Source organism: Cibotium barometz, chromosome 49 (genome assembly GCF_041138505.1).
Source record: "Cibotium barometz isolate CiBa-2024 chromosome 49, ASM4113850v1, whole genome shotgun sequence".
Lineage (NCBI taxonomy): Eukaryota > Viridiplantae > Streptophyta > Polypodiopsida > Cyatheales > Cibotiaceae > Cibotium > Cibotium barometz.
The window spans coordinates 45808613-45831672 of NC_141094.1; the positions used below are offsets into that span (position 1 = coordinate 45808613).

General features: G+C 39.7%; 1 protein-coding gene across 1 annotated transcript; it reads right to left on the reverse strand.

The window, feature by feature from the left end:
- Positions 1 to 5221: 5221 nt before the first annotated feature.
- LOC147610646 (cytochrome P450 716B1-like) lies at positions 5222 to 6997 on the reverse strand. Its single transcript, XM_086786352.1, has 3 exons — positions 6020 to 6997; positions 5717 to 5907; positions 5222 to 5640 (listed from the first exon to the last, which is right to left on the reverse strand). The coding sequence occupies exons 1-3, from the start codon at positions 6957 to 6959 to the stop codon at positions 5347 to 5349; spliced, it is 1425 nt and encodes a 474-aa protein (XP_086642478.1). The 5' UTR covers positions 6960 to 6997; the 3' UTR covers positions 5222 to 5346.
- Positions 6998 to 23060: the final 16063 nt, after the last annotated feature.

A 23060-nucleotide genomic window follows, 5' to 3' on the forward strand; every position in this document is an offset into this window, starting at 1 on the left:
CCACGCTATCCTAAACTAAACCGTATCCCAGCACTATGCAAGCCATGCTATCCTAAACTAAACCGTATCCCGGCACTATATGCATTAAGCATGCATGCATAGATTAAGCTCTATGCATGCATTAAGCTCTATGCATAGAACTTAATGCATGCATAGATAGAGCTGAATGCATGCATAGAGCTCTATGCATAGAGCTTAATGCATGCATTAAGCTCTCATGCATTAAGCTCTATGCATAGAGATTAATCTATGCATATATCTTTATACATTATGAATACATGTATAGAGCTTAATCTATGCATTAAGCTATATAGATAGAGCTTAATGCATAGGTTAAGCTCTATGATTAGAGCTCTATGCATGTGCATTAAGCTCTATTCATAGAGGACCTACAAAACAAAACCCCTCTTTTTGGTAGATAAAAATAGAGGAAAGAGAGAAAGGAATTTATCTCTTTTTGGTGAAGTTGAAAGAGAAGATTAGAAGACCTACAAAACAAAACAAAAAGTTGAGAAAAGAATTAGTGATACAAAACCCTAAAAGTGTGAATAGCATGGATACACAAGGAGGTTTATCCTTCAACACACACACACACACACACACACCAATTTAACAACCAACAGGAGAGGAGAGGAGAGGGGAGGAGCACATGTGTCTGTTTTACGCGCTTGCCTATCCATATTGAGCTTGCAATCGATTTTTGGATGGTCTGATATATGAGTGTATCAAAACTTTTTGCGTAAGTGATGATATCATATGCAATTAGTGAGTTATGTACCTTTATATGCATTTTCTTAGCCTGACTATTTTGTGTAACAGCTTATTGAAACATCAAATATTGCCAGAAGATAATGAGATGCCAGTGGACCGTAGTCAAGCAAAAGCAATGTTGCACTTGATTGGCATGGACTACAACACACACGATGCTTGTCCAAATGATTGTATTCTTTATCGACAAGAATATAACAACGCAGTACAATGTCCGCATTGTGGTACATCGTGATATAGACAAGATGTGCAAGGAGAAAGGGTACCAGCAAAAGTTTTACGACACTTTTCCATCATCCCTCGGATCAAAACAATGTTCAAGTGTAAATCCATTGTAGGATTGATGACTTGGCACCGTAACACTAGGTCCATGGATGGTGTTATGCATGTGCCTACAGATTCCCCTGCGCATGGAAGCACATTGAAGAGAAGTGGGTAGCCTTTCAAGAGGAGGCTCGCCATATTCAACTCGGACTAGAAATGAATGGAGTGAATCCATTTGGTCTACGAAGTTGATCATGGAGTACATGGCCTGTTTGTCTAGTTAACTATAATCTTCCACCATGGCTAGCGATAAAAAAAGGACATCTTTTATTGTCTTTGAGGAACATGGATGTGTATTTAGCCGCTTTAGTTGAGGAGCTTCGTGTTCTATGGGAGGGAATTGAAGTTCATGATATTTCCAAGAGGTTTGGACAACATGCGCTAACATTGAGAGGAATACTTATGTGGACTATGTATGATTGGCCTGGCTATGGAGAGTGCTCAGGTAATACTATAGCTAGTTAATGTATTATGTTATGATTGTCATCCAAACTTACCTGCTACAATCTTTTTTGATGTTCTACAGGGCTTTCAGTTGTCAGGGTATAATGGATGTCCATTATGTGGGCCGCAACTTGAGGTTCGATACTCAAAGTCTATGAAGAAGATAGTATACGAGAGCCACAAGAAGTATCTTCCAGTGGACCATCCTTTGCGTGAGGGATTTCTAGGGAGATCTCCTTGCATATGGAAGAGCAGTGATTGGAGGACCTTATGGGAGCTGGATCCAACCTGTACACCTCCAGGAATGAAGCGTCTATCCATTTTCCATCAACTTCCATACTGGAATAACCTTCTAGTGAACCATCTTCTTGACCCAATGCACATTTTCAAGAACATAGCCGAGGTGCTTTGGAAAACCATCACAGAAGAAAAGGAGAGCAAGGCACAACGAGATGATTTACAAGAGGTTCAATGCATGCACCACTTATGGGCCCAAAATAGAGCACATGGAAAGGTGAAGCTGCCAAAAGCACCTTATGTCATGATAAAGGATGAGCAACGGTGTGTAAAGAAGTGCATTAGTGAGGTTCGTACCCCTACAGGATGCATGCATTGCTTGAAGGGAGCATTTACAAAGGACGATGAGCTTAGTGGCTTGAAGAGTCATGATTGGCACAGATTCTTGCAATTTGTGCTCACTGCTTCCTATAGCCATCAAGGATTGCCTCAACGATGACATTAGAGCAACAATTTATAAAATTGGTGCAGTGGTACGTTGGATATCAAGGAAAGAGATTAGTAGAGACACATTGGAAACAGCACGATTAAACTCCATCGAGGCTGTTACAATGGGCAACAGTGTGTAAAGAAGTGCATTAGTGAGTTTTGTACCCCTACAGGATGCATGCTTTGATTGAAGGGAGCATTTACAAAGGACGATGAGCTTAGTGGCTTGAAGAGTCATGATTGGCACGAATTCTTGCAATTTGTGCTTCTTAGCCATCAAGGATTGCCTCAACGATGACATTAGAGCAACAATTTATAAAATTGGTGCAATGGTACGTTGGATATCAAGGAAAGAGATTAGTAGAGACACATTGGAAGCAGCACGATTAAACTCCATCGAGGCTATTACAATGGATGAGAAATACTTTCCAACCAGTATTTTAACCATTCAATTTGCACTTGCTAGTTCATGTGGTTGATGAAGTTGCTGTGGCTGGGGTTGTCCATAGCCCATGGATGTTTTTCTTGGAGAGATTTATGAAGACACTTAAAGGATTTGTTAGTCAAAGAGCTCGTCCTAAAGGTAGTATGGCAGTGGGATGGCTTGTTCAAGAATCACTTGTATATATAACTGAATTTCTCAATACATCTAATCCTGATATGCCAAGATTATGGACACAAGAAGAAGATGATCGACTAGTTAGGGAAGAGCCACAAGGGAAAGGCCTTGTGAGAACAATGGATGTAGCATTGCGTGAGAAGATCAATAAATTTTGCATCTTAAACTCACATGCTATGGAGAAAAGGATCGAGAGATATAACTTGGTGAAGGCTGAAAGGGACCAAGCTTGTTTGAGTTTTCGAAGGAGTCGAACAACCCACACACTACTGTACCCAACAGAACTTGCACTTCTTCCAGACTTTCCTTCCAATAAATGGCTCGAGCAAACCATACTACAAGCTAAACGCAATGGTGAATCAATAAGTGATGAGGAGGAGGAGCTTGCATATGGTTGTGATTTCTATGTATGTGAGTTAGAGATATCTACGCATTATCTTATGTTATACTTTCGTGAATTTATACAATAAAAGTACTTATTTATTGTGCTTTTGCAGTATCGTAAGTTTGGGGCAATTTGGTCACACAGACATCACTTTCGAGTAGAAGGAATAGATAAAAAGAGAACAACATTTGATTGTGGTGTGAAGGCTAATTTCATGCAAGAAAGTCGTTCAAGTGCAAGTGATGGCAATACTGAAGTAGGCATGCTAGATTATTGTGGAACAATCCAAGATATTATCAAGGTTGGATTCTGAAAGTTTGATATGTTCATTTTTGATGTGAAATGGTTCAAGTTGGTAACTCAAGGGGCGCAAGTAAATGTACGCAAAGACAAGCGTGGATTTCTTCAAGTAGACCGCACAAAGATATGGACTGACCAAAGGGACACATTTGTGCTACCAGAGCACTGTGAGAAAATCATCTTTGTGGAAGACCCGACAGATCATAAATGGTTGTTTGTGATCCAAATAAATCCACGTGGAAAACAATATTTGAAGAGGTGAAAATAGCAGTTGACTGTTTGCTAGAGGTTGAGGAACTTTCCCCAAATCATGTGTGATGATTGAGCATACACCACTAGCACCTATTGAACAACAAGAAGAACAAGAAGAAGACATACTAGTTGAGGAAGTAGGTGAGGCTCACACGGGATTAGGATCAGATGAAGGTGTACTCTAATACAATAAGGAAGCAGCTCAGTCGTCGACACCTTCCATGCACATTTCTAGATGGGGGGACCATGGTATTTATATGCCAATCCATGTTACGACCCATCACCTAGAACTCCTTAAAATTTATTCTCGCCACCAATAGCCAATGATCTCATTCAAATAGCTTCTAATCGTTTACAACAAATAGCTTCCCAACCTCACAAATCGACTATATTCTTTCAACCCTCTCCGAATGTTTTAACTACAATAACACCAACATGAATTTAAAGCCTCATAGTTTTGTACTTCATTATGTATCAACTTGACCAAATGTCAAAGAGCATCTAATTATTCTTAATAAATAAAAAAGCACATGGAAAGTAAAGCAGGTTTAGATCACTACAAAATCCTCTAATAATCTATAAAGGGACATATTAAACTAAAAAGATGTACTCATAGAGATTTCTTATCAAAGCTCCTTTGGACCTCTACCTCTCTTCCTCCATTGCCAAAACAACCATAAAATCCCTACTAACCTCAATAAATATTATAACCTTGCATGTGATTATGCCAAAAAAAGTGAGAGAGAAGCAATCACATGCAATGGCTCCCCACCCCCATTAGGATCCCATCTGCTATATATGAACATTTTCTTTTACTGTTTAATTGAGCTTTCTCTTTTACTAAACCTCTCTAATCTTCTCAGAATAATACATGCTAGAGAGTGTGTGTGAGTGGTATAAAGTGAGAGGAGAGAGTAGTGTTCGTAGAGCAACATGATGGTGTGGCAATGCTGACGGGAGAAGACTAATGGAAGCTACCCATGGTGATGTTGAGCTTGAAGACCTTATGAGTTATGACACATTAAGGTGAGTAGAGGTGAGTGGTTCCTAATAACAATCTTTCACAAAAATAATGTCACACGAGAGAGAGAGAGAGAGAGAGAGAGAGAGACGCATGTGTAGAGGACTAGTTTTTTATATAGCCCTTTTATAAAAAATGGGGGCAAGACAACTTGCACGATTGATTGATTGATTGATAATGATTGTGTGCACATTTTTGCTTAGTGTAATTAGTATTAATTGTTGATTAATCTTGATTAGTATTAACTAGTACTCAACCCGCGCGTTGCTATAGTATGTAAAAGACATTAAGAAAGAAATGGAAGCCTGAATACAAAGGGTCAATCTAAGATTTTTTCTTCTTACTTTTTAAAAATCCAAGATTTCACTTTTATGTCCTCTCCTTGTGCCTTGGTTGTCCATGGTTAATATGTAATAGATAATAATAAGTATGATTATTATATTTCGACAATGAAGTACACGCCATTGAAAACAAAACCAGCAAACAGATGGATTCGTGACAAGCCAGCTAGAATTTTTCAAAGGTGGCGATGGGGTAACCCTTAACAGGGAAAGGAAACGGGTCACAGCGAACTCTCTCGTTGGGATCCATGGGCGTCCAAGTGAAGCGTCTGACTAAGTGATGTAGATATACGGACAGTGTCATCTTGGTGAATTCACCCCCAGGGCAAGAATGGGGACCAACACCAAATGGCACATACGCGAACGGCGGAGGTGTCTGATCGAACCTGGATGGGTCGAACTTTCTGGGATGTGGAAAATATTGTCCATCACTGTGTGTGGAAGAGAAACTGAAGAAGACCTGCACCACCCCCAAGCAAAATATTATTCGATCGCCTCAGAAACTTACAAGTAAAAATACAGGCTGTTCACGTCACCTTCCAACCCTTCGGAATGAGGTATCCATTGAAATCGAGGTCTTCTGTGGCTTCTTTGAGCCCAGCTAGGACGGGAGGCCTCACTCGGAGCGTCTCCTGGATCACTTTCCAAGTGTACTTCATATTCTGAACATCTTCCCAGTTGAGCTTTTCGCCTGCTTTTTTCTTCTGGGATGCTATTTCTTCTTGCTCTGCCAATTACTTAGAGAGACCGGTTAGATCCTGCAGCTTCGACCAATCCTACAGGCTAAATATCATGATCATAATTAGGACAGTACGAGGGTTCTATGAGAGTCTGTATACCTTGGAGGACGCGGTCATAACAAGCTGGATTCTCCGCTAAGAACTTGACGGCAAACGTGAGAGTAGAGGTGGTGGTGTCATGGCCGGCAAAGAGTAGGAAGAGAAGAATGTCCTGCATCTCCTCACGGCTCAGGAAGCTTCCATTCTCGTCCCGGGCCATAAGCAGAATCGAGAGCAAGTCCTCCTCGGAGTGGCCGTCCTCATCGAGCTCCTTTTGCCTCCGCTCGATGAGTTCACCCATCCCTTGCACAAGGGCCTTGCGTGCATCCTTCGCCTTGCGATAGTTGGTACCAGGGAGATCGATCGGCAGATCTAGCAAGCCTGCCCGCCATGCGTTGAAGTGGAAGTGAAGGCGTTCGAGGAGAGTCTCGTCTTCAACGTCGGCGAGCAAGCTGCAGGCCAGGCGGAAGGTGTGGAGCTTGAGCAAGGGGAAGAGGGTGAGGTGGCGTTGGCCGTGCCAGTGCGTGTCAAAGTGGCGCCGGGTCATGTGGTCCACAATGCCAACAAGTTTCTGCAGGGCGAGGGGAGAGAGGCAGCTGGCCATGAGTTGGCGGAGGCGGCGATGCTCGGCGCCGTGCTTGGCTACGGGGGCGTGTTCCCCGACTATTCGCAACGTGGAGGCGGGCCAGGAATTGAGCAGCAGCTGGTTGTTCTCTTTATTGGCCAGGAAGCGGTTGGCGGAGGCCCCCCGCACCACCACGGTGGGGTGGCCGAAGATGCTGGTCTTGAAGGTCTCCGATCCGAACCTGGCCACCCGACAATGCAGAAACTGGTCCGGCTCGCCGGCTCGTAGCGCACTCAGGAATTGGAAGTTCTCTCCTACCCACGGAAGGCCCAAGCTTCCCGGTGGCAGACGGAAGCGGCGCCCGGAGCTCTTGTTCTTCCACCATACCAGAAGCTTAGATAAAATGGCAAAGATTAAGCACCCAAGACCACCCATGGCGATGCTCGCCAAGAGAATATACTCATGGCGAGGCGGCGACGGGAGAGACCCATTTTCTAAGGCTCACAAATAAAGTAGCTGCTGAAGTCTAGACTAGTTATAATAGAAATTTCAGAATGTCATTGTTTTGTTCGCACTAGGAGGGGCGGATAGAAATATGGTTCATGCGCATTGCACAAAACAATTTCAAAAGAACATGCAAATGGCTTCGTGACTATTATTTTTAACGAGAGGAAGGGTAGTATAATGAGATGCCATCACTTTTCACTATGATATTAAATATCTTAAATGCACCGTGCCTTTTATAGATGAGGCTATAGGAGTACTTAGACTCAAACCTTGTACCGCCCTCTCGGGGCACTACAGCTAGGGTTTTTGTACCTCCCTTTCGGGGCGGGGCGCTACAGCTGGGATAAACCCTCAACAGACATGTTTTTATTTATTCAAAGTATTGATAAAAGCTTGTATCTAGAATCGACTTTCTACATCATCATCTAGAATCAATTTTCTACCTCGTCTCTTCATTTTGTTCTCACTAGCACAAGAACAATTAGACAAATTCTTATGTGCTAAAAATTATGTGAAATTGATAGCTTTTAACACTTTGAAAGGATGAAAAATAAATTCATACAAACAAAGTATTAAACCTATTTTTTATATGTGTTGATAGAAACATTCTCATTTTCTAAAAAGTTATAACATGTGAAAAAGCATCACGTCATTTTAACATATACTAATCTTATCATATTGAATTTTTTCAACGTATGAAAAAGTTACTTGGATTCATACATACTAGTCTCAAAAGTTTATCATATTCAACTTTCACAAGTTTCATATGTATTAATCTGTAAGATCCCTCTGTCCCCTCCACGCACCGGACTCCCGGTAGTAGCTGACAGCGCAGAAGCAGCCCCCTCATGCGCGGGGCAGGGTTTCTCACTCGGGGCCTCGTCCACGAATGTCCGCGCACGAGACTAGGCTGGTGGTCACTCCGAAAACCGAAACCGGGAAAATTTCCCATGCTCGAAAAGCAGGGACGATTCCACCTTTTTGAATTTTCTTAACGAATTTTTCGAACGAGATCAAAACCTAAATTATCCTTCACCTGAATAAACCAGATAGAAGGAAACTATCGCTGATATAATTTGATCATCTGAGCAATTCAATGCTTTTTTTCTAATCAAGATCAGGCACAGCCCTTGATCCACTCAATTAAGAAATTTATCAGAAAATTAACTAACTACTTGAATCTTAGCGTAATCCTAAGATTTTTCAGTTTGATTATTAAAACTCCATTGATTCCAGCCTATGGGTTAGCCACCACCCTACCACTAGAATAGGTAGAACCAAACAAGTACTCACCCACCCATAATTGAATGCCTTTCTTAACTTTAGCTTTAGAAAATAGTTACGCACACACTCCTCTTTAAAACTTTAATATAAAAATAATCCATTGGCAAAATAGATATGGTCACAGATTTCATAACTCAAAATTTTCATTCAATCCCTTGTTTCACAAAAAGAGTACCACTCTGGACTCTCCGTTGGGACCAGCTCAGCAACGAGATCCAGTAAAACAGATTACAATAATCATTTCGTCAACATTCATATATATCTTCCACAACATACGCATGGGTGTCCTAAGCACTGCGAGCCCGTGCATCGCTTGGTCAGAACCCTCCAAGATCCTCCTTAGGTGTCTTGGTACTTCACTCAGGGACCGCTTTGTCGGCCCTCGCCCATCGTACTGGAAGCACACCATTTTTCACCATACCCAAGCTGGTCAAGACCTGGGCAGGTTTTTGACGCGTGAGCTGTCCCTTTCCTTTAAGAAAACAGGGTTTCTATGCAAGTTTTCAGTTTTGATTTTGTTTGAATACCATGAATAAATCTTAAATCCGTATCCCAATACTTCTAGATCCAGGTCTGAATTCCAAACAGAATTCCTTGAATTCTATTAACTTGATCCTCAGATCAAAATCAAAAGTCTTAACTTAGTTTCAGATTCAGTGGGGGATTTAAGAGCATTTTTCCCGAACTGGGCACATCGTCATTGCTTGAAACTGACGAAGGAAATAGGTCTTGGTCAATAGTCTGAATCAGAGTTTGGGTCTGGAAAGGTTCTTCCTAAACTATCTTTCTCGAAAGGTAATATTTCAATTTCTCTTTTTCTGAATTTCGTTCGTCGAATATTTGCTTACAGATTTCTAAAACATGAATTTCCTATGAGGAATAAAATAATCATTTATCTCGATCTCCGACTTCGATAGTTTAATTGAATTTTCTCATTACCATCTTAGTGAATATGAAACGGTAGCATTTCTTCTCACAGATTATCTACTTATTCATTTTTCTAATTTTTGCGGAAATTAAACAGAGGATTAAGTTAAGAGAACCCTTATTTAAATATTAAAATTCTATATGCATCTATTTATGCATAAAATCTGATTCTGATGAAAGTCACACTTTTATCATCATAAAAATCATTTAAGATGAAAATCACTCTTTTAATATGAAAGAATTTCTTTTATGCATCCATTTATGCATAAAAATCATTCATGATGAAAATCACACTTTTAATATAAAAAATTATCTTTTATGCATACAAATCATTTATGATAAAAATCACACTTTTAATATAAAAAAAAATCTTTTATGCATACAAATCATTTATGATGAAAACCACTCTTTTAATATAAAAGAATTTCTTTTATGCATCCATTTATGCATAAAAATCATTTATGATAAAAATCACACTTATAAAAAAATATCTTTTATGCATATGTTTATGCATACAAATAATTTACGATGAAAATCACTCTTTAAATATAAAAGAATTTCTTTTATGCATCCATTTATGCATAAAAATCATTTATGATGAAAATAACACTTTTAATATAAAAAAATATCTTCTATGCATATGTTTATACATACAAATCATTTATGATGAAAATCACTCTTTTAATATAAAAGAATTTCTTTTATGCATCCATTTATGTATAATAAATCATTTATGATGAAAATCACACTTTTAATATTAAAAAAATCTTTTATGCATATATTTATGCATACAAATCATTTATGATGAAAATCACTCTTTTAATATAAAAGAATTTCTTTTATGCATCCATTTATGCATAAAAATTATTTATAATGAAAATCATACTTTTAATATAAAAAAATCTTTTTATGCATACAAATCATTTATGAGATGAAAATCACTCTTTTAATATAAAAGAATTTCTTTTATGCATCCATTTATGCATAAAAATCATTTATGATGAAAATCACACTTTTAATATAAAGAAAAATCTTTTATGCATATATTTATGCATACAAATCATTTATGATGAAAATCAATCTTTTAATATATAAAAAAATCTTTTATGCATACAAATCATTTATGATGAAAATCACTCTTTTAATATCAAAGAATTTCTTTTATGCATAAAAATCATTTATAATGAAAATCACTCTTTTAATATTAAAAAAATCTTTTATGCATATATTTATGCATACAAATCATTTATGATGAAAATCACGCTTTTAATATATAAGAATTTCTTTTATGCATAAAAAATCATTTATGATGAAAATCACACTTTTAATACATAAAAAATATTTTATGCATATATTTATGCATACAAATCATTTATGATAAAAATTACACTTTTAATATGAAAAAAACTTTTATGCATACAAATCATTTATGATGAAAATCACTCTTTTAATATAAAAGAATTTCTTTTATGCATAAAAATCATTTGTGATAAAAATAACACTTTTATAATCAAAATAAAAATTTCAATATGCTTCCTTCTATGCATAGAATTTAATTCTAAAGAAAATAACACTTTATTAATAAAATATTTTTAGTATGCATTTTTCTATACCTAGGATGAAAAATAACACTTTAAGAATACATATACGATGGAGATTACTCTTTTTGAATTTAAAAAAAAGTAAAACTTATTTTAAACAATTTTAAAAAATTTTACCATAACCTCCTTTGTATGGCTGACCATTTTTCAATTTTTAACTCTCTAAAATTAATTAGAAGTTCACCACCAAGAGTATTTAAATCATTCTAATGTAAAAATTTTCTACTTATTTAAGAGAAACATTATGAAAAACTTGATTTTATACATTAATCATTCATCTAGGATAAAGAATGGTTGGATTTACTAAAGAAGAGAGGGGAATGTCTTTTTTCAATGAGACATAACATCATATTCATTTTAGAGAAGACAAAAATCATAAAAAACCATAAAATGAAATAGAAAAGAGGAGAATCTCCAACTTACAAGGAGAATTTGAGAGCTTTCCTTTGGCTTGATGGTTTGAGGGATCTACTCTTATTTGAAACAAGAGTGGCCACCAATCTTTAGAAGAGGGAAGGTCAAAAACTAATGAATTATGAGTAAATTCACAGTTTTTGGCTCTTGGAAGAAGTAGGGTAACGGTGCAAAAATACTATTAAGCTTCAACAAAGGAGAAGCCTTCTATTTATAGGAGAAAGTGAGCTTCTAACCAAGCCAACTGATTCTAGAATTTTCCAGATGAGTTTGGTCAATTTTTGACCATTTTTGGGTCAATTTAGTCCACTTTTTGGATTTAGTTGAAACAGGAGAGAGGAGAGATAAAAATATCTCATTATTTGGGATTTTAAATCTCTCCCACACATGTGAAATAGGCACCTCCTTCATGAGGAAAATTCCCCCATATTGAGGTGTCAAAAATGCATCATTTCATCTAAATATCTCTCTTTTTTAACTATTAACCTTGTCCTTAGTCAACTCTTCAGTCAACTCTTCATCTTATGTGAGTATTTACTCATTTTTGGGGGATTTTTTTTTATTCTTTTATTTATCTCCTCCCTATATTTGGATGAATCTTATTGGTCCATAGGAACCTTAATTTAAAATTTTAAAAAAATCTTGACCCCTAGGATAATGCCTCTTGAACATATTATACTTAATTTCTAATGCACCTTCTGAAAATCTTTTTGAACTTCTGTTTCGAGGGAACTTATTTTAATAAGGAGAGATATTTTTCCATCCAAAAATATTTAAAAATTGAATTATCACTCTCTAGAAGATTTTCTCTTTCTAGGCCAAAACTGGTAGAAACAAGATCTTTTATATTTCTGAAGAGGGATTTGAATATAGGGGAAGATGCTGGACATCTTGAGAGGCTGGGGAGGAATCGTACATTCTCTCCCACTTGAAAAACGCGAGATGCCCTCATCTCGCAAACTGGGGGTAATCCCGCAACATATCAGCTTCATTCTCCCAAGTGGCATCTTTAAAAGGATAGAACTTCCATTTTACCAATAATTCTCTGAGAATTCTGTTCTTGAGAATCTTTTCTCAAACATCAAGGATTTCTTCAGGTTAGAGTTCCATCTTCCCTTGGGTTGAAGAGATTAGGATTTCATCATCAAGTACATGATTTGGGCTTGGCACATATTTCTTTAGAAGGCTTACACATGAAATACATTATGAACTTTGAGATGAGGAGGCAGAAGAAGCTCGTAGGCTAAGTCACCTACTTTTTTTGTAATCAAATATGGCCCACAATATCTGGGGGATAACTTCTTGTACTTCCCAAGAGATAGAGAACTTCTTTTGGGCCGTACTCTAATGAAGACCATATCTGCTTCTTCAAACTTTATGTCTGTCCTCTTCTTACTTGCATACTGCTTCTGTCGATCCTGGGGGTAGCTTTAATATCTTTACGAATTGACTGCATCTACTGCTCCATGTCGTTCAAGCATCTGTCTGGACATCTCGATCCTAATCAATGGGTCGGACCAAGTTAATGGAGTTAAGCAATCTTGTACATACAGAGCTTTAAAAGGGCTCATCCCGATACTTCGGTGATAAGAAGCATTGTAGGCGAACTCGACTAGGTGCAGATAGCTTAGCCACTTCTTAGGTTCCCTGCCACACAACACAGCATGACCGAAGTATATCTTCGATTACTTGGTTTACCCTTTCAGTTTGACCATCGGTCTCAGGGTGATAAGCTGTGCTGAGATCCAAGAAAGTTCCCACTACTTTGAAAAATGCAGTCCAAAATCTTGAAGTAAACTTGGGATCTCGATCACTTACTATTCTCTTGGGTAGGCCATGCAATCTGCTGAAGATTTCTTTGAGAAACACTCTGGCCACATCCACTGCAGTGTAGGTTTCTTTTACTGGGATCAGATGGCCAACTTTGGTTAGTCTGTCAACTACCACAAAAAAAGTGAAAAGAGTCTTTCCACTAGCCAATTCAACTTGCATAGGTTTCCCTGATTTTTGTTCTAAGACTAGGTTACGCAAGCATCCATGGGAAATGAATGAATGAGAACTACCTGAATCAATCAAAAGCTTAAAAGGCTTACCCTGATATGCTGCTGGAGTATGGATGACTGAGAACTGACGTTAGGTCCTTTCAATTGCAGCATAGATCTGCCCTCTTTCCTCTTCTACTACATCTGAAATTGTGACTGCTCTGGTTGCTGCAGTCTGAGGTGGAACTCTTTCTCTTTGGTTGCCCCAGTTCTGGGAAGGAGTTATGAGGTTACTCTGGACTGAAAAGATGCAGGGGGGAAGAGAGCTTGAGCTCTTGCAAGCACACACACACTCACAAAACCCTAATAGAGAACACATAAGGTGAGAGGCTGAAAATCTTCTTCTACTTCACTCAACACTCAACACACCATATACAAGATAAGAGTACACACAATATGAAAGGTACTCAACCAAATACATACAAGGGTTCTCTATAGTATGAACCCAACTAAATGAGCTAGCGCTATAACTATGCCAGTCTCTAGAATGGCTGTTACACAGCCTGTCATCCCACTGGCCGCATATCACCCAAGATCTCACCAACCATGCCAGTGGTGTAAGTGTGGGGCCTATCCCCCAGGCGGGTCATCAGTGTCCACCGCCTCACTAGACGAGCTCGATATCTCAACACTCCCCCTCGAGCTCAACTCCATCTCATGTACACCAAGTGAAGCTCTGAATCTACGGAGCTTCTCTGTACCCAATGCTTTGGTGAAGATGTCAGCTACCTGATCCTGTGTGCTAACATAAACAAGGTCAAGGTCTCCTGCCAAGACCTTCTCTCTGACAAAATGGTAGTGGACCTCTATATGCTTTGTGCGAGCATGAAAAACTGGGTTCCTAGCCAACTGTATACTGGTAATGTTGTCACAGAAAATGACTTGTCTATCCACTGATAGACCCAAATCTGCAAGTAGCTTTCTCAACCAAGCTACCTCACATGCTGCCATAGCAGCTCCTCTGTACTCGGCCTCTGTACTGGATAGAGCAACCATAGGCTGCTTCTTGCTGCTCCAAGTCACAGCAGCACTCCCCAAAGAAAACATGAAGCCACTAGTAGATCTTCTATCTGAGATACTACCAGCCCAATCAGCATCTGTGTACCCATGTACACATATCTCTGTCCCAGTCTCATAAAATAGTCCATAGTGCAAAGTAGACCTCACATACCTCAGTATGCGTCTCAATGCATCCAAATGCAGTTTTCGTGGAACCTGCATAAACTGACTCACCAACCCAACAGCATAGCTCAAATCTGGTCTGGTGATCGTCATGTAGATCAAGCTTCCTACTATGCACCTATACATAGTAGGATCCTCCCAAGATCTCTCTTGAGTCTGCACACTCAACTTGCCATTCTGATCCAATGGCACGGAAATAGGCTTACAGCCTGTCATACCATACTTGGACAACATGTCCAAGCCATACTGTCTCTGCAGTAATCCAATACCATGTGGTGACCTAATCACCTCAATGCCCAAGAAATATCTGAGCTCCACCAGATCCTTCATCTCGAACTTCTGTCTAAGCAAGATCTTTACATCAAAGATCTCTGCATCATGGTCCCTCGTAATGATATGATCAAGTCATCTACATAGATGACAACAAGCACAACCCCTCTATCACCATGTCTCACATACAGCAAGAAATATGCATTGGCTACATGAAAGCCAATAGTGACAAGATATTCAGAAATCTTGTCAGACCATGCTCTTGGTGCTTGTTTTAAGCCATACAAGGCTTTCTTCAACCTGCAAACATGCTCGGGGGTGACACATCCTCATAACCAGGTGGCTGCAACATATACACCTCTTCTTGCAAATCCCCATGCAAGAATGCATTCTTTACATCCATATGATGTAAAGACCATTGCTTTGACGCAGCCACTGCTATCACAACTCTCACTATTGCCATCTTGGCAATTGGGCTGAAAGTTTTCTCATAATCAATGCCATATGTCTGCGCATATCCTTTGGCTATCAACCTAGCCTTATACCTGTTTATGCTTCCATCACTGTTATGTTTTACTTTGTACACCCACTTGCATCCAATGGCTTTCTTGCCTTCAGGCAATTGCATTAAATCCCAAGTCTGGCATTTCCATATAGTGCATCCATCTCCTCATCCATAGCTTTCTCCCAACACACATTTCGAACAACCTCATCAATGCATGTGGGCTCTACAACCTGCACAACCTTTGCCATATATGCATAATGATGTGCCACATAACCATCATAGGTAAACCTTTATACAAGGTTTTTCACTCTCCCAGATCTTCGCAGCTTTTCATTCATGGCTTCCATAGCCTTCTTTACACCAGGTGTTCTCGTAGCTGGGATCCCAAGCTCCTCATCAAGGCTCATATCTGAGCCACTAGACTCTCCATCAACATGAGAATGCCCTGCAAAAATGTCAGGCATACTAAGGGGCTCAACCACTCTCTCTTTTCCTTTACGTGATGTACTAATCACATTTGCAGGACTGGTATTATGACGCAGCCTGCCACTCCATGGTCTATCAACAGACCCACTTGATGAGGACTCTCCTAGTCCACTCAAAGACTGTGATTGCTAACCTGCATTCTGTGCAACCACACTTCCACTCACATCAGCCCCAACAGCTTCTTTTTCCGCAGCATACCAGCTGCTCATCTCATCAAAGACAACATCCCTGCTTACCCTCAACGAGCCCTCAACTCACGTGTAGTAGGGTTATAACACCTGTATCACTTTTGCTCAAGGGAATATCCAATAAGCACACATTTTTCAGCCTTTGGATCCAGCTTAGTTCTCAGCTCATCTGGCACATGCACATATGCAATGCATCCAAAAACTTTCAGATGAGATAAATCAGGTTTTTTACCAGTAAACCTCTCCTCTGGAGTTACATCATGTATGGCTGCAGTTGGAGTCCTGTTCATGATGTATACTGCTATAGAAACAGCCTCAGCCCAATAGCTATGTGGCATATTCTTCTCTTCCATCAATGCTCGCACAATCTCAGCAATGTGCCTGTTTTTTCGCTCAGCAACTCCATTTTGCTGTGGAGTGTATCTGCATGTAAACTGTCTCCGAATACCATTCTTCTTCAAAAATTCAGAGAACTCATTGGAGAAGTACTCTTCCCCTCCATCTGACCTTAGGCACCTTACATATTTTCCTGTTTGCTTTTCAACCAAAACTCTGAAATTTTGAAAGTGAGTAAACACCTCACTCTTCTCCTTCATGAAATATACCCACACTTTCCTTGTGTGGTCATCAATGAATGTCACATAATACCTGCAGCCTCCCATAGACATGGTCTTCGTAGGACCCCATACATCTGAATGCACAACATCTAGTGCATTTTTGCTCACATATCTGTTACGTGGAAATACATGCTTTGTTTGCTTTCCAAATTGGCATGCTTCACATATTCTCTGCATACCTTCCACTTTAAATTTTGGCAGCCCTGTCACAATTTCTTTAGTCTGCATAGACTTCATTCTCTGCACATTCACATGTCCAATTCTTTTATGCCAAATGTCTATGTCTGCAACAATTCCTGAACCATTTGCAAACATCACAGCACTCATTTCAGGCATGTCTACATTCAACGTAAACATTCTGCCCACTCTGTTGCCTTTCGCAACCAACCTGCACTTGTCTTTAAAGTCTTCAACATAACAACCATCAGGGTTAAACCGAACCTGCAAACCCTACTCAATCATCTGGCCAACTGAAACCAGATTCTTTGTTATGTTCGGAACGTGAAGTACATCTGCAAGGTACTTCACTTTGCCATCCTGCATAGACAATGGCACATCTCCAACATGGGCAATTGGATGAGCAGTGTCATTCCCTGTTTCCACAAAACCTGGTCGTTCAAGGTTTTTCATCTCCTTGAACCACTCCCCATGACTTGTCATGTGGTTCGAAGCACCTGAATCCACATACCATACATCATCTTTTTGTGCTACTTCAACATTTTCAGACATGGCATTCACGACATGTTGCATAACGAACAACCTTTCATTATCCTCATTGTTTCTGCTTGAGGATGCATAGTTGTTCTGCTGCACTTTCCCATTTTGCATGTCAGCCTGCTTCTTATAACATTCTGCCTGCACATGTCTAGGCTTACCATAATAAAAGCATTCACGTGCATCATTATATTGCCTTTGCCAATTTCCACGTCCTCTTTGACTCCCCCTGCCTCTGATTACCTGTTCAGCCACCTCCTTGACCACGTCCACGGCCTCCTCTACCTCGTCCTCTACCTGAAATTGTGTAGAAGGCCTATTGCTCTGAACTGTTTTTGTTTTGTGAAGACTGTTGGTCTTCACCCAAGCTCTTCTCTTTTATAATCAGCATAGATAACAAATCTATAAAGTTGGGAATGTTTTCCTGAGTCTGAATAGACGTCTTGAACGCCTTGTATTGTGGCCCGAGACCACGTAGATAGACTTCCACCTTATCATCATCATCTACTGCTGACACACCAATAGATGCAAGGGATTCCACAATACCCTTTATCTTCAATGCATAGTCATTCATAGACATGCTCTTTTTCTCCACAGTATGAAGTTCATTCTTCAACTGTATCTTACGTGCCTTGGTATTTGTTTCATAGAGTTTTACCAAGGTGTCTCACGCCTCCTTGGGGGACTTGGCATCCTGAATGTGCCCAATCATGGTGTCCTATATACTAATGGAGAGCCAATACATAACTTTCCTGGCTCCTTGGTTCCAGTCTTTAAACTCTTTCACATCTGCAGCAGTCGGATTTACCAGTATCTTCGGTGCCTCTTCATGCTCACCTTCTATGTAGTCCCAATAGCCCTTTCCCATCAGGAAATTCGTCAACCTGAATCTCCAAGCATGGAAGTTGTTCTTATCAAGCTTCTCATCCACAATCTGGGTTATGCTATCATTTGAAATCTTGCCAGACACACAATTTTACCAGAAACAGCACTCTGGTTTGTCCTGCACAAACTGCTGTATTTTCTGCAGCAGTACTGTAGTACTCTCAAATGTCACAACCAGTGACTTCAATATGCATGCATACACCCAATGGCAACTGTTCAGCACACACTATGTCTGCACAGCCAATCTGTCTTCCTGCAGTTCTTAAAACAGAGTTCTGTAGAGAAACGATGACTTACCCGCAGTGCTCGAAATCGCTTGCTTTCTAAAAAATGGAGGTCCAGACGTGCCCGAAACACGTTTTCGGCCCAAAAAATACGGTCTGATAGGACAATATAGTTGCCCTATAGCTTTACTCCCTCGAAGAAAGCTCCTCAATCAGAGATCGTTTGTCGGTGCCTCCCGTAGAGCTCCCGACAAGGGTATAGTCACCAACACAAATAGGAAAGAATAGTTGAAGCTCTTACCCTCGTACCGCTTCCTGTGGTTCTCTTGCTTGTAGCTCAACCCTTAGCATGAACCAGGCTCTGATACCATGAAAAGATGCAGGGGGGAAGAGAGCTTAAGCTCTTTCAAGCACACACACACTCACAAAACCCTAATAGAGAACACACAAGGTGAGAGGCTGAAAATCTTCTTCTACTTCACTCAACACTCAACACACCATATACAAGATAAGAGTACAACCAAATACATACAAGGGTTCTCTATAGTATGAACCCAACTAAATGAGCTGGCGCTATAACTATGCCAGTCTCTAGAATGGCTGTCACACAGCCTGTCATCCCACTGGCCGCATATCACCCAAGATCTCACCAACCATGCCAGTGGTGTAAGTGTGGGGTCTATCCCCCAGGCGGGTCATCAGTGTCCACCGCCTCACTAGACGAGATTGATATCTCAACATGGACAGAGGCAGATGGCTGAGCTAGAGTTCTTCTGGGGTTTCCCTGGCTTGGGCGAGACAGACCCTGATTTAGACTGGTATGAAGGGGTTGGTCTCTGAATTCGGGGTCCTTGACTTCCCTGTCCCCTTGACATGGCAGGAGTCGGGAAGTCTTTCAGTTGGTGACCAAGACCTTGGCATCCAAAACATCGATTTTCATTTCTGAGTTCATCCCTCTGATTTCTTGAAAGAGATGGGGCTCCTGAGAAAGTATTCTGGGGGAAGGGTCTTCCTTTACTTCAGAATCTTCCTACATCATGATTCTGATTTGGGCCTTGCTACCTCTTCGGGGGTGGAAAGTTTAAAGTACTTCCCTGGGCTTGGAATCTTTTAAAGTTAGAGGGTGCAGGATTTGGTGGGACCTTTACTACAAAGGCTTTGGCAAAATCCTTTGCCATTCTTACTGCTTTAGCCATGGACACTGGCTTGGTATTTTTGACCAGTGTGTCCAAGGGTTCGTTCATTCCTCAAATGAACCTGGCCATGAGCTGGTCTTCATCTAGAGGTGGTGAATATTTGAGTAGAAGAGCAAAGGCTGGTGATATTCCTCGATGGTTTTGCTCCCCTGCTTTAGCTCTAAGAATTCGTTCATTTTGATCTCCAAAAATCCAGGGGGACAAAATCTCTTTCTTAACTAGGTTTTTAGGTCGTTCCAGGACTGAGTATTTCTATCCAGACAGTTGGTGTCACAGTGGTTCCTCCATGCTACCCTGGTTGTTTCTACTATTTTCAGCCGGGCAAGAGCCATTTTGCTCTGCTCATTGTAGCCTATGATGTCAAAATATTCTTCCATGGCTTCCACCCATTTCTCCACAACCTCGCCTAGGTTCTCTCTTTCTCCTTTGAAGGGTCCTGGCTGAGTCCTATGAAGAGCCTTGCGAACATCAGGGTCAAGCTCGTTATCTTCAGAGAGAAGGTCTGGCTGACGGCCACGGTTTTCTCGTCTCATGATTCTGTCAAAAATTTATATATTATTAAATTTTTATTTTGATATCATCCACGAGATCCTAAGATTTATGAGGTTCGAAAAACAATTTCTTAAACAAGACAATGATCTTATTGGAGATCTATGACATATGTCCGATAATAGATTTTTCTTTATCAGATCGTCCATAAACAATCACTTATACAAGAGGAAATTTTTCTCCGAAAAACATTTCTTTATTTATATAAAAGTTACAATATGTACATAGAGCAGATCGGCTCCAGAATTCAAAATCTCCTCGGGAGTCGCATGAGACGACGGTACTGGGCCATAGCCATGCCCTGATACAAACGTTCACTAACTGACAAGGGAGCTATTATTTTCTCCTTAGGAATAAAACAACTAAGGACTTTGTAGACTTGGCATGAAAGTCTGAAATTTCGAGGCGTCGAATGATATAGAATGACGCCACGTACCATTTTCAGCTTTAACAGAATCATTGCCGAGGAGAGGTTCTGCCACAGCATTGCATGGCGGTCGCAAGAGGCGTGGACATACTGCCCTGAAAACCACTTATGCTGTTGTCTCTCTGCTGGGTTAGGAAAATATAAATCCTCGAAATAGCGTGTGAGTGTCACTCTGCTTATTCGAGTCGTAGCAGAGTTGATAAAGTGATCAAATGCAAAAGCTATCATATCCTGACTCTGAGAGAGTCCAGGAATTCCAGATAGGTTCGGGGTGTCCATCTATAAATTTCCAATTCAATTTATAAGTTTTTAATTTTTGAAGTTCATTCACATAGTATTAACAAGTGAAAAACATGTCTTTCCCATATTTCTATTGAAAATTTAGGCAATTTCTGCTCTGATACCAACTGTGAGATCCCTCCTCTGCCCCCTCCGCGCACCGGACTCCCGATAACTGACAGAGCGGAAGCAGCCCCCTCATGCGCGGGGCAGGGTTTCTCACTTGGGGCCTAGCCCGCGAATGTCCGGGCATGAGACTAGGCTGGTGGTCACTCCGAAAACCGAAATCAAGAAAATTTTCCATGCCCAGAAAGCGGGGACGATTCCACCTTTTTGAATTTTCTTAAAAGAATTTTTCTAACGAGATCAAAACCTAAATTATCCTTCACCTGAATAAACCAGATAGAAGGAAACTATCTGGTTTATTCAGGTGAGGATAATTTCCCATGCCCAGAAAGCAGGGATAATTCCAACTTTTTGAATTTTCTTAACGAATCTAACGAGATCAAAACCTAAATTATCCTTCACATGAATAAACTAGATAGAAGGAAACTATCGCTGATATAATTTGATCATCTGAGCAATTCAATGCTTTTAAATTCCTAATCAAGATCAGGCACAGCCGTTGATCCACTCAATTGAGAAATTTATCAGGGAATTAACTAACTACTTGAATCGTAGCGTAATGCTAAGATTTTTCAGTTTGATTATTAAAAATCCACTGATTCCAGCCTATGGGTTAGCCACCACCCTACCACACTGGAATCAGTAGAACCAAACAAGTACTCACCCACCCATAATTGAATGCCTTTCTTAACTTTAGCTTTAGAAAACAATTACGCACACACTCCTCTTTAAAACTTTAATATAAAAATAATCCATTGGCAAAATAGATATGGTCACAGATTTCATAACTCAAAATTTTCATTCAATCCCTTGTTTCACAAAAAGAGTACCACTCTGGACTCTCCGTTGGGACCAGCTGGTCAGCCACGAGATCCAGTAACAGATTACAATAATCATTTCGTCAACATTCATATATATCTTCCACGACATACGCATGGGTGTCCTAAGCACCGCGAGCCCGTGCATCGCCTGGCCAGAACCCTCCAGGATCCTCCTTAGGTGTCCTGGTACTTCACTCAGGGACCGCTTCGTCGGCCCTCGCCCATCGTACTGGAAGCACACCATTTTTCACCATACCCAGGCTGGTCAAGACTTGGGCAGGTTTTTATCGCGTGAGCTGAACACTCCCCGCCAATTGTTGCAAGAACTTCCCTTAGATAAACATATATGCGAAATGCTCCCTCTCCAGCATTCTGGCGTAAAACAGTCCTTTAAGAAAACAGGGTTTCTATGCAAGTTTTCAGTTTTGATTTTGTTTGAATACCATGAATAAATCTTAAATCCGTATCCCAATACTTCTAGATTCAGGTCTGAATTCCAAACAGAATTCCTTGAATTCTATTAACTTGATCCTCAGATCAAAATCAAAAGTCTTAACTTAGTTTCAGATTCGGTGGGGGATTTGAGAGCATTTTTCCTGAACTGGGCACATCATCTCATTGCTTGAAACTGACGAAGGAATTAGGTCTTGGTCAATAGTCTGAATCAGAGTTTGGGTCTGGAAAGGTTCTTCCTAAACTATCTTTCTCGAAAGGTAATATTTCAATTTCTCTTTTTCTGAATTTCATTCGTCGAATATTTGCTTACAGATTTCTAAAACATGAATTTCCTATGAGGAATAACATAATCATTTATCTCGATCTCCGACTTCGATAGTTTAATGAATTTTATCATTACCATCTTAGTGAATATAAAACGGTAGCATTTCTTCTCACAGATTATCTACTTATTCATTTTTCTAATTTTTGCGAAAATTAAACAGAGGATTAAGAGAACCCTTATTTAAATATAAAAATTCTATATGCATCTATTTATGCATAAAATCTAATTCTGATGAAAGTCACACTTTTATCATCATAAAAATCATTTATGATGAAAATCACTCTTTTAATATGAAAGAATTTCTTTTATGCATCCATTTATGCATAAAAATCATTCATGTGATGAAAATCACACTTTTAATATAAAAATATATATTTTATGCATATTTTTATGCATACAAATCATTTATGATGAAAATCACACTTCGAATATAAAAAAATATCTTTTATGCATATGTTTATGCATACAAATCATTTATGATGAAAACCACTCTTTTAATATAAAAGAGTTT

Coding starts and splice junctions, on each gene's coding strand:
- LOC147610646 (XM_086786352.1), bottom strand. CDS start 6,959: ATGGGTGGTCTTGGGTGCTTAATCTTTGCCATTTTATCTAAGCTTCTG. Junction 5,908..6,019: donor TTATGACCGCGTCCTCCAAG/GTATACAGACTC, acceptor AGTAATTGGCAG/AGCAAGAAGAAATAGCATCC. Junction 5,641..5,716: donor TCATTCCGAAGGGTTGGAAG/GTGACGTGAACA, acceptor GGGGTGGTGCAG/GTCTTCTTCAGTTTCTCTTC.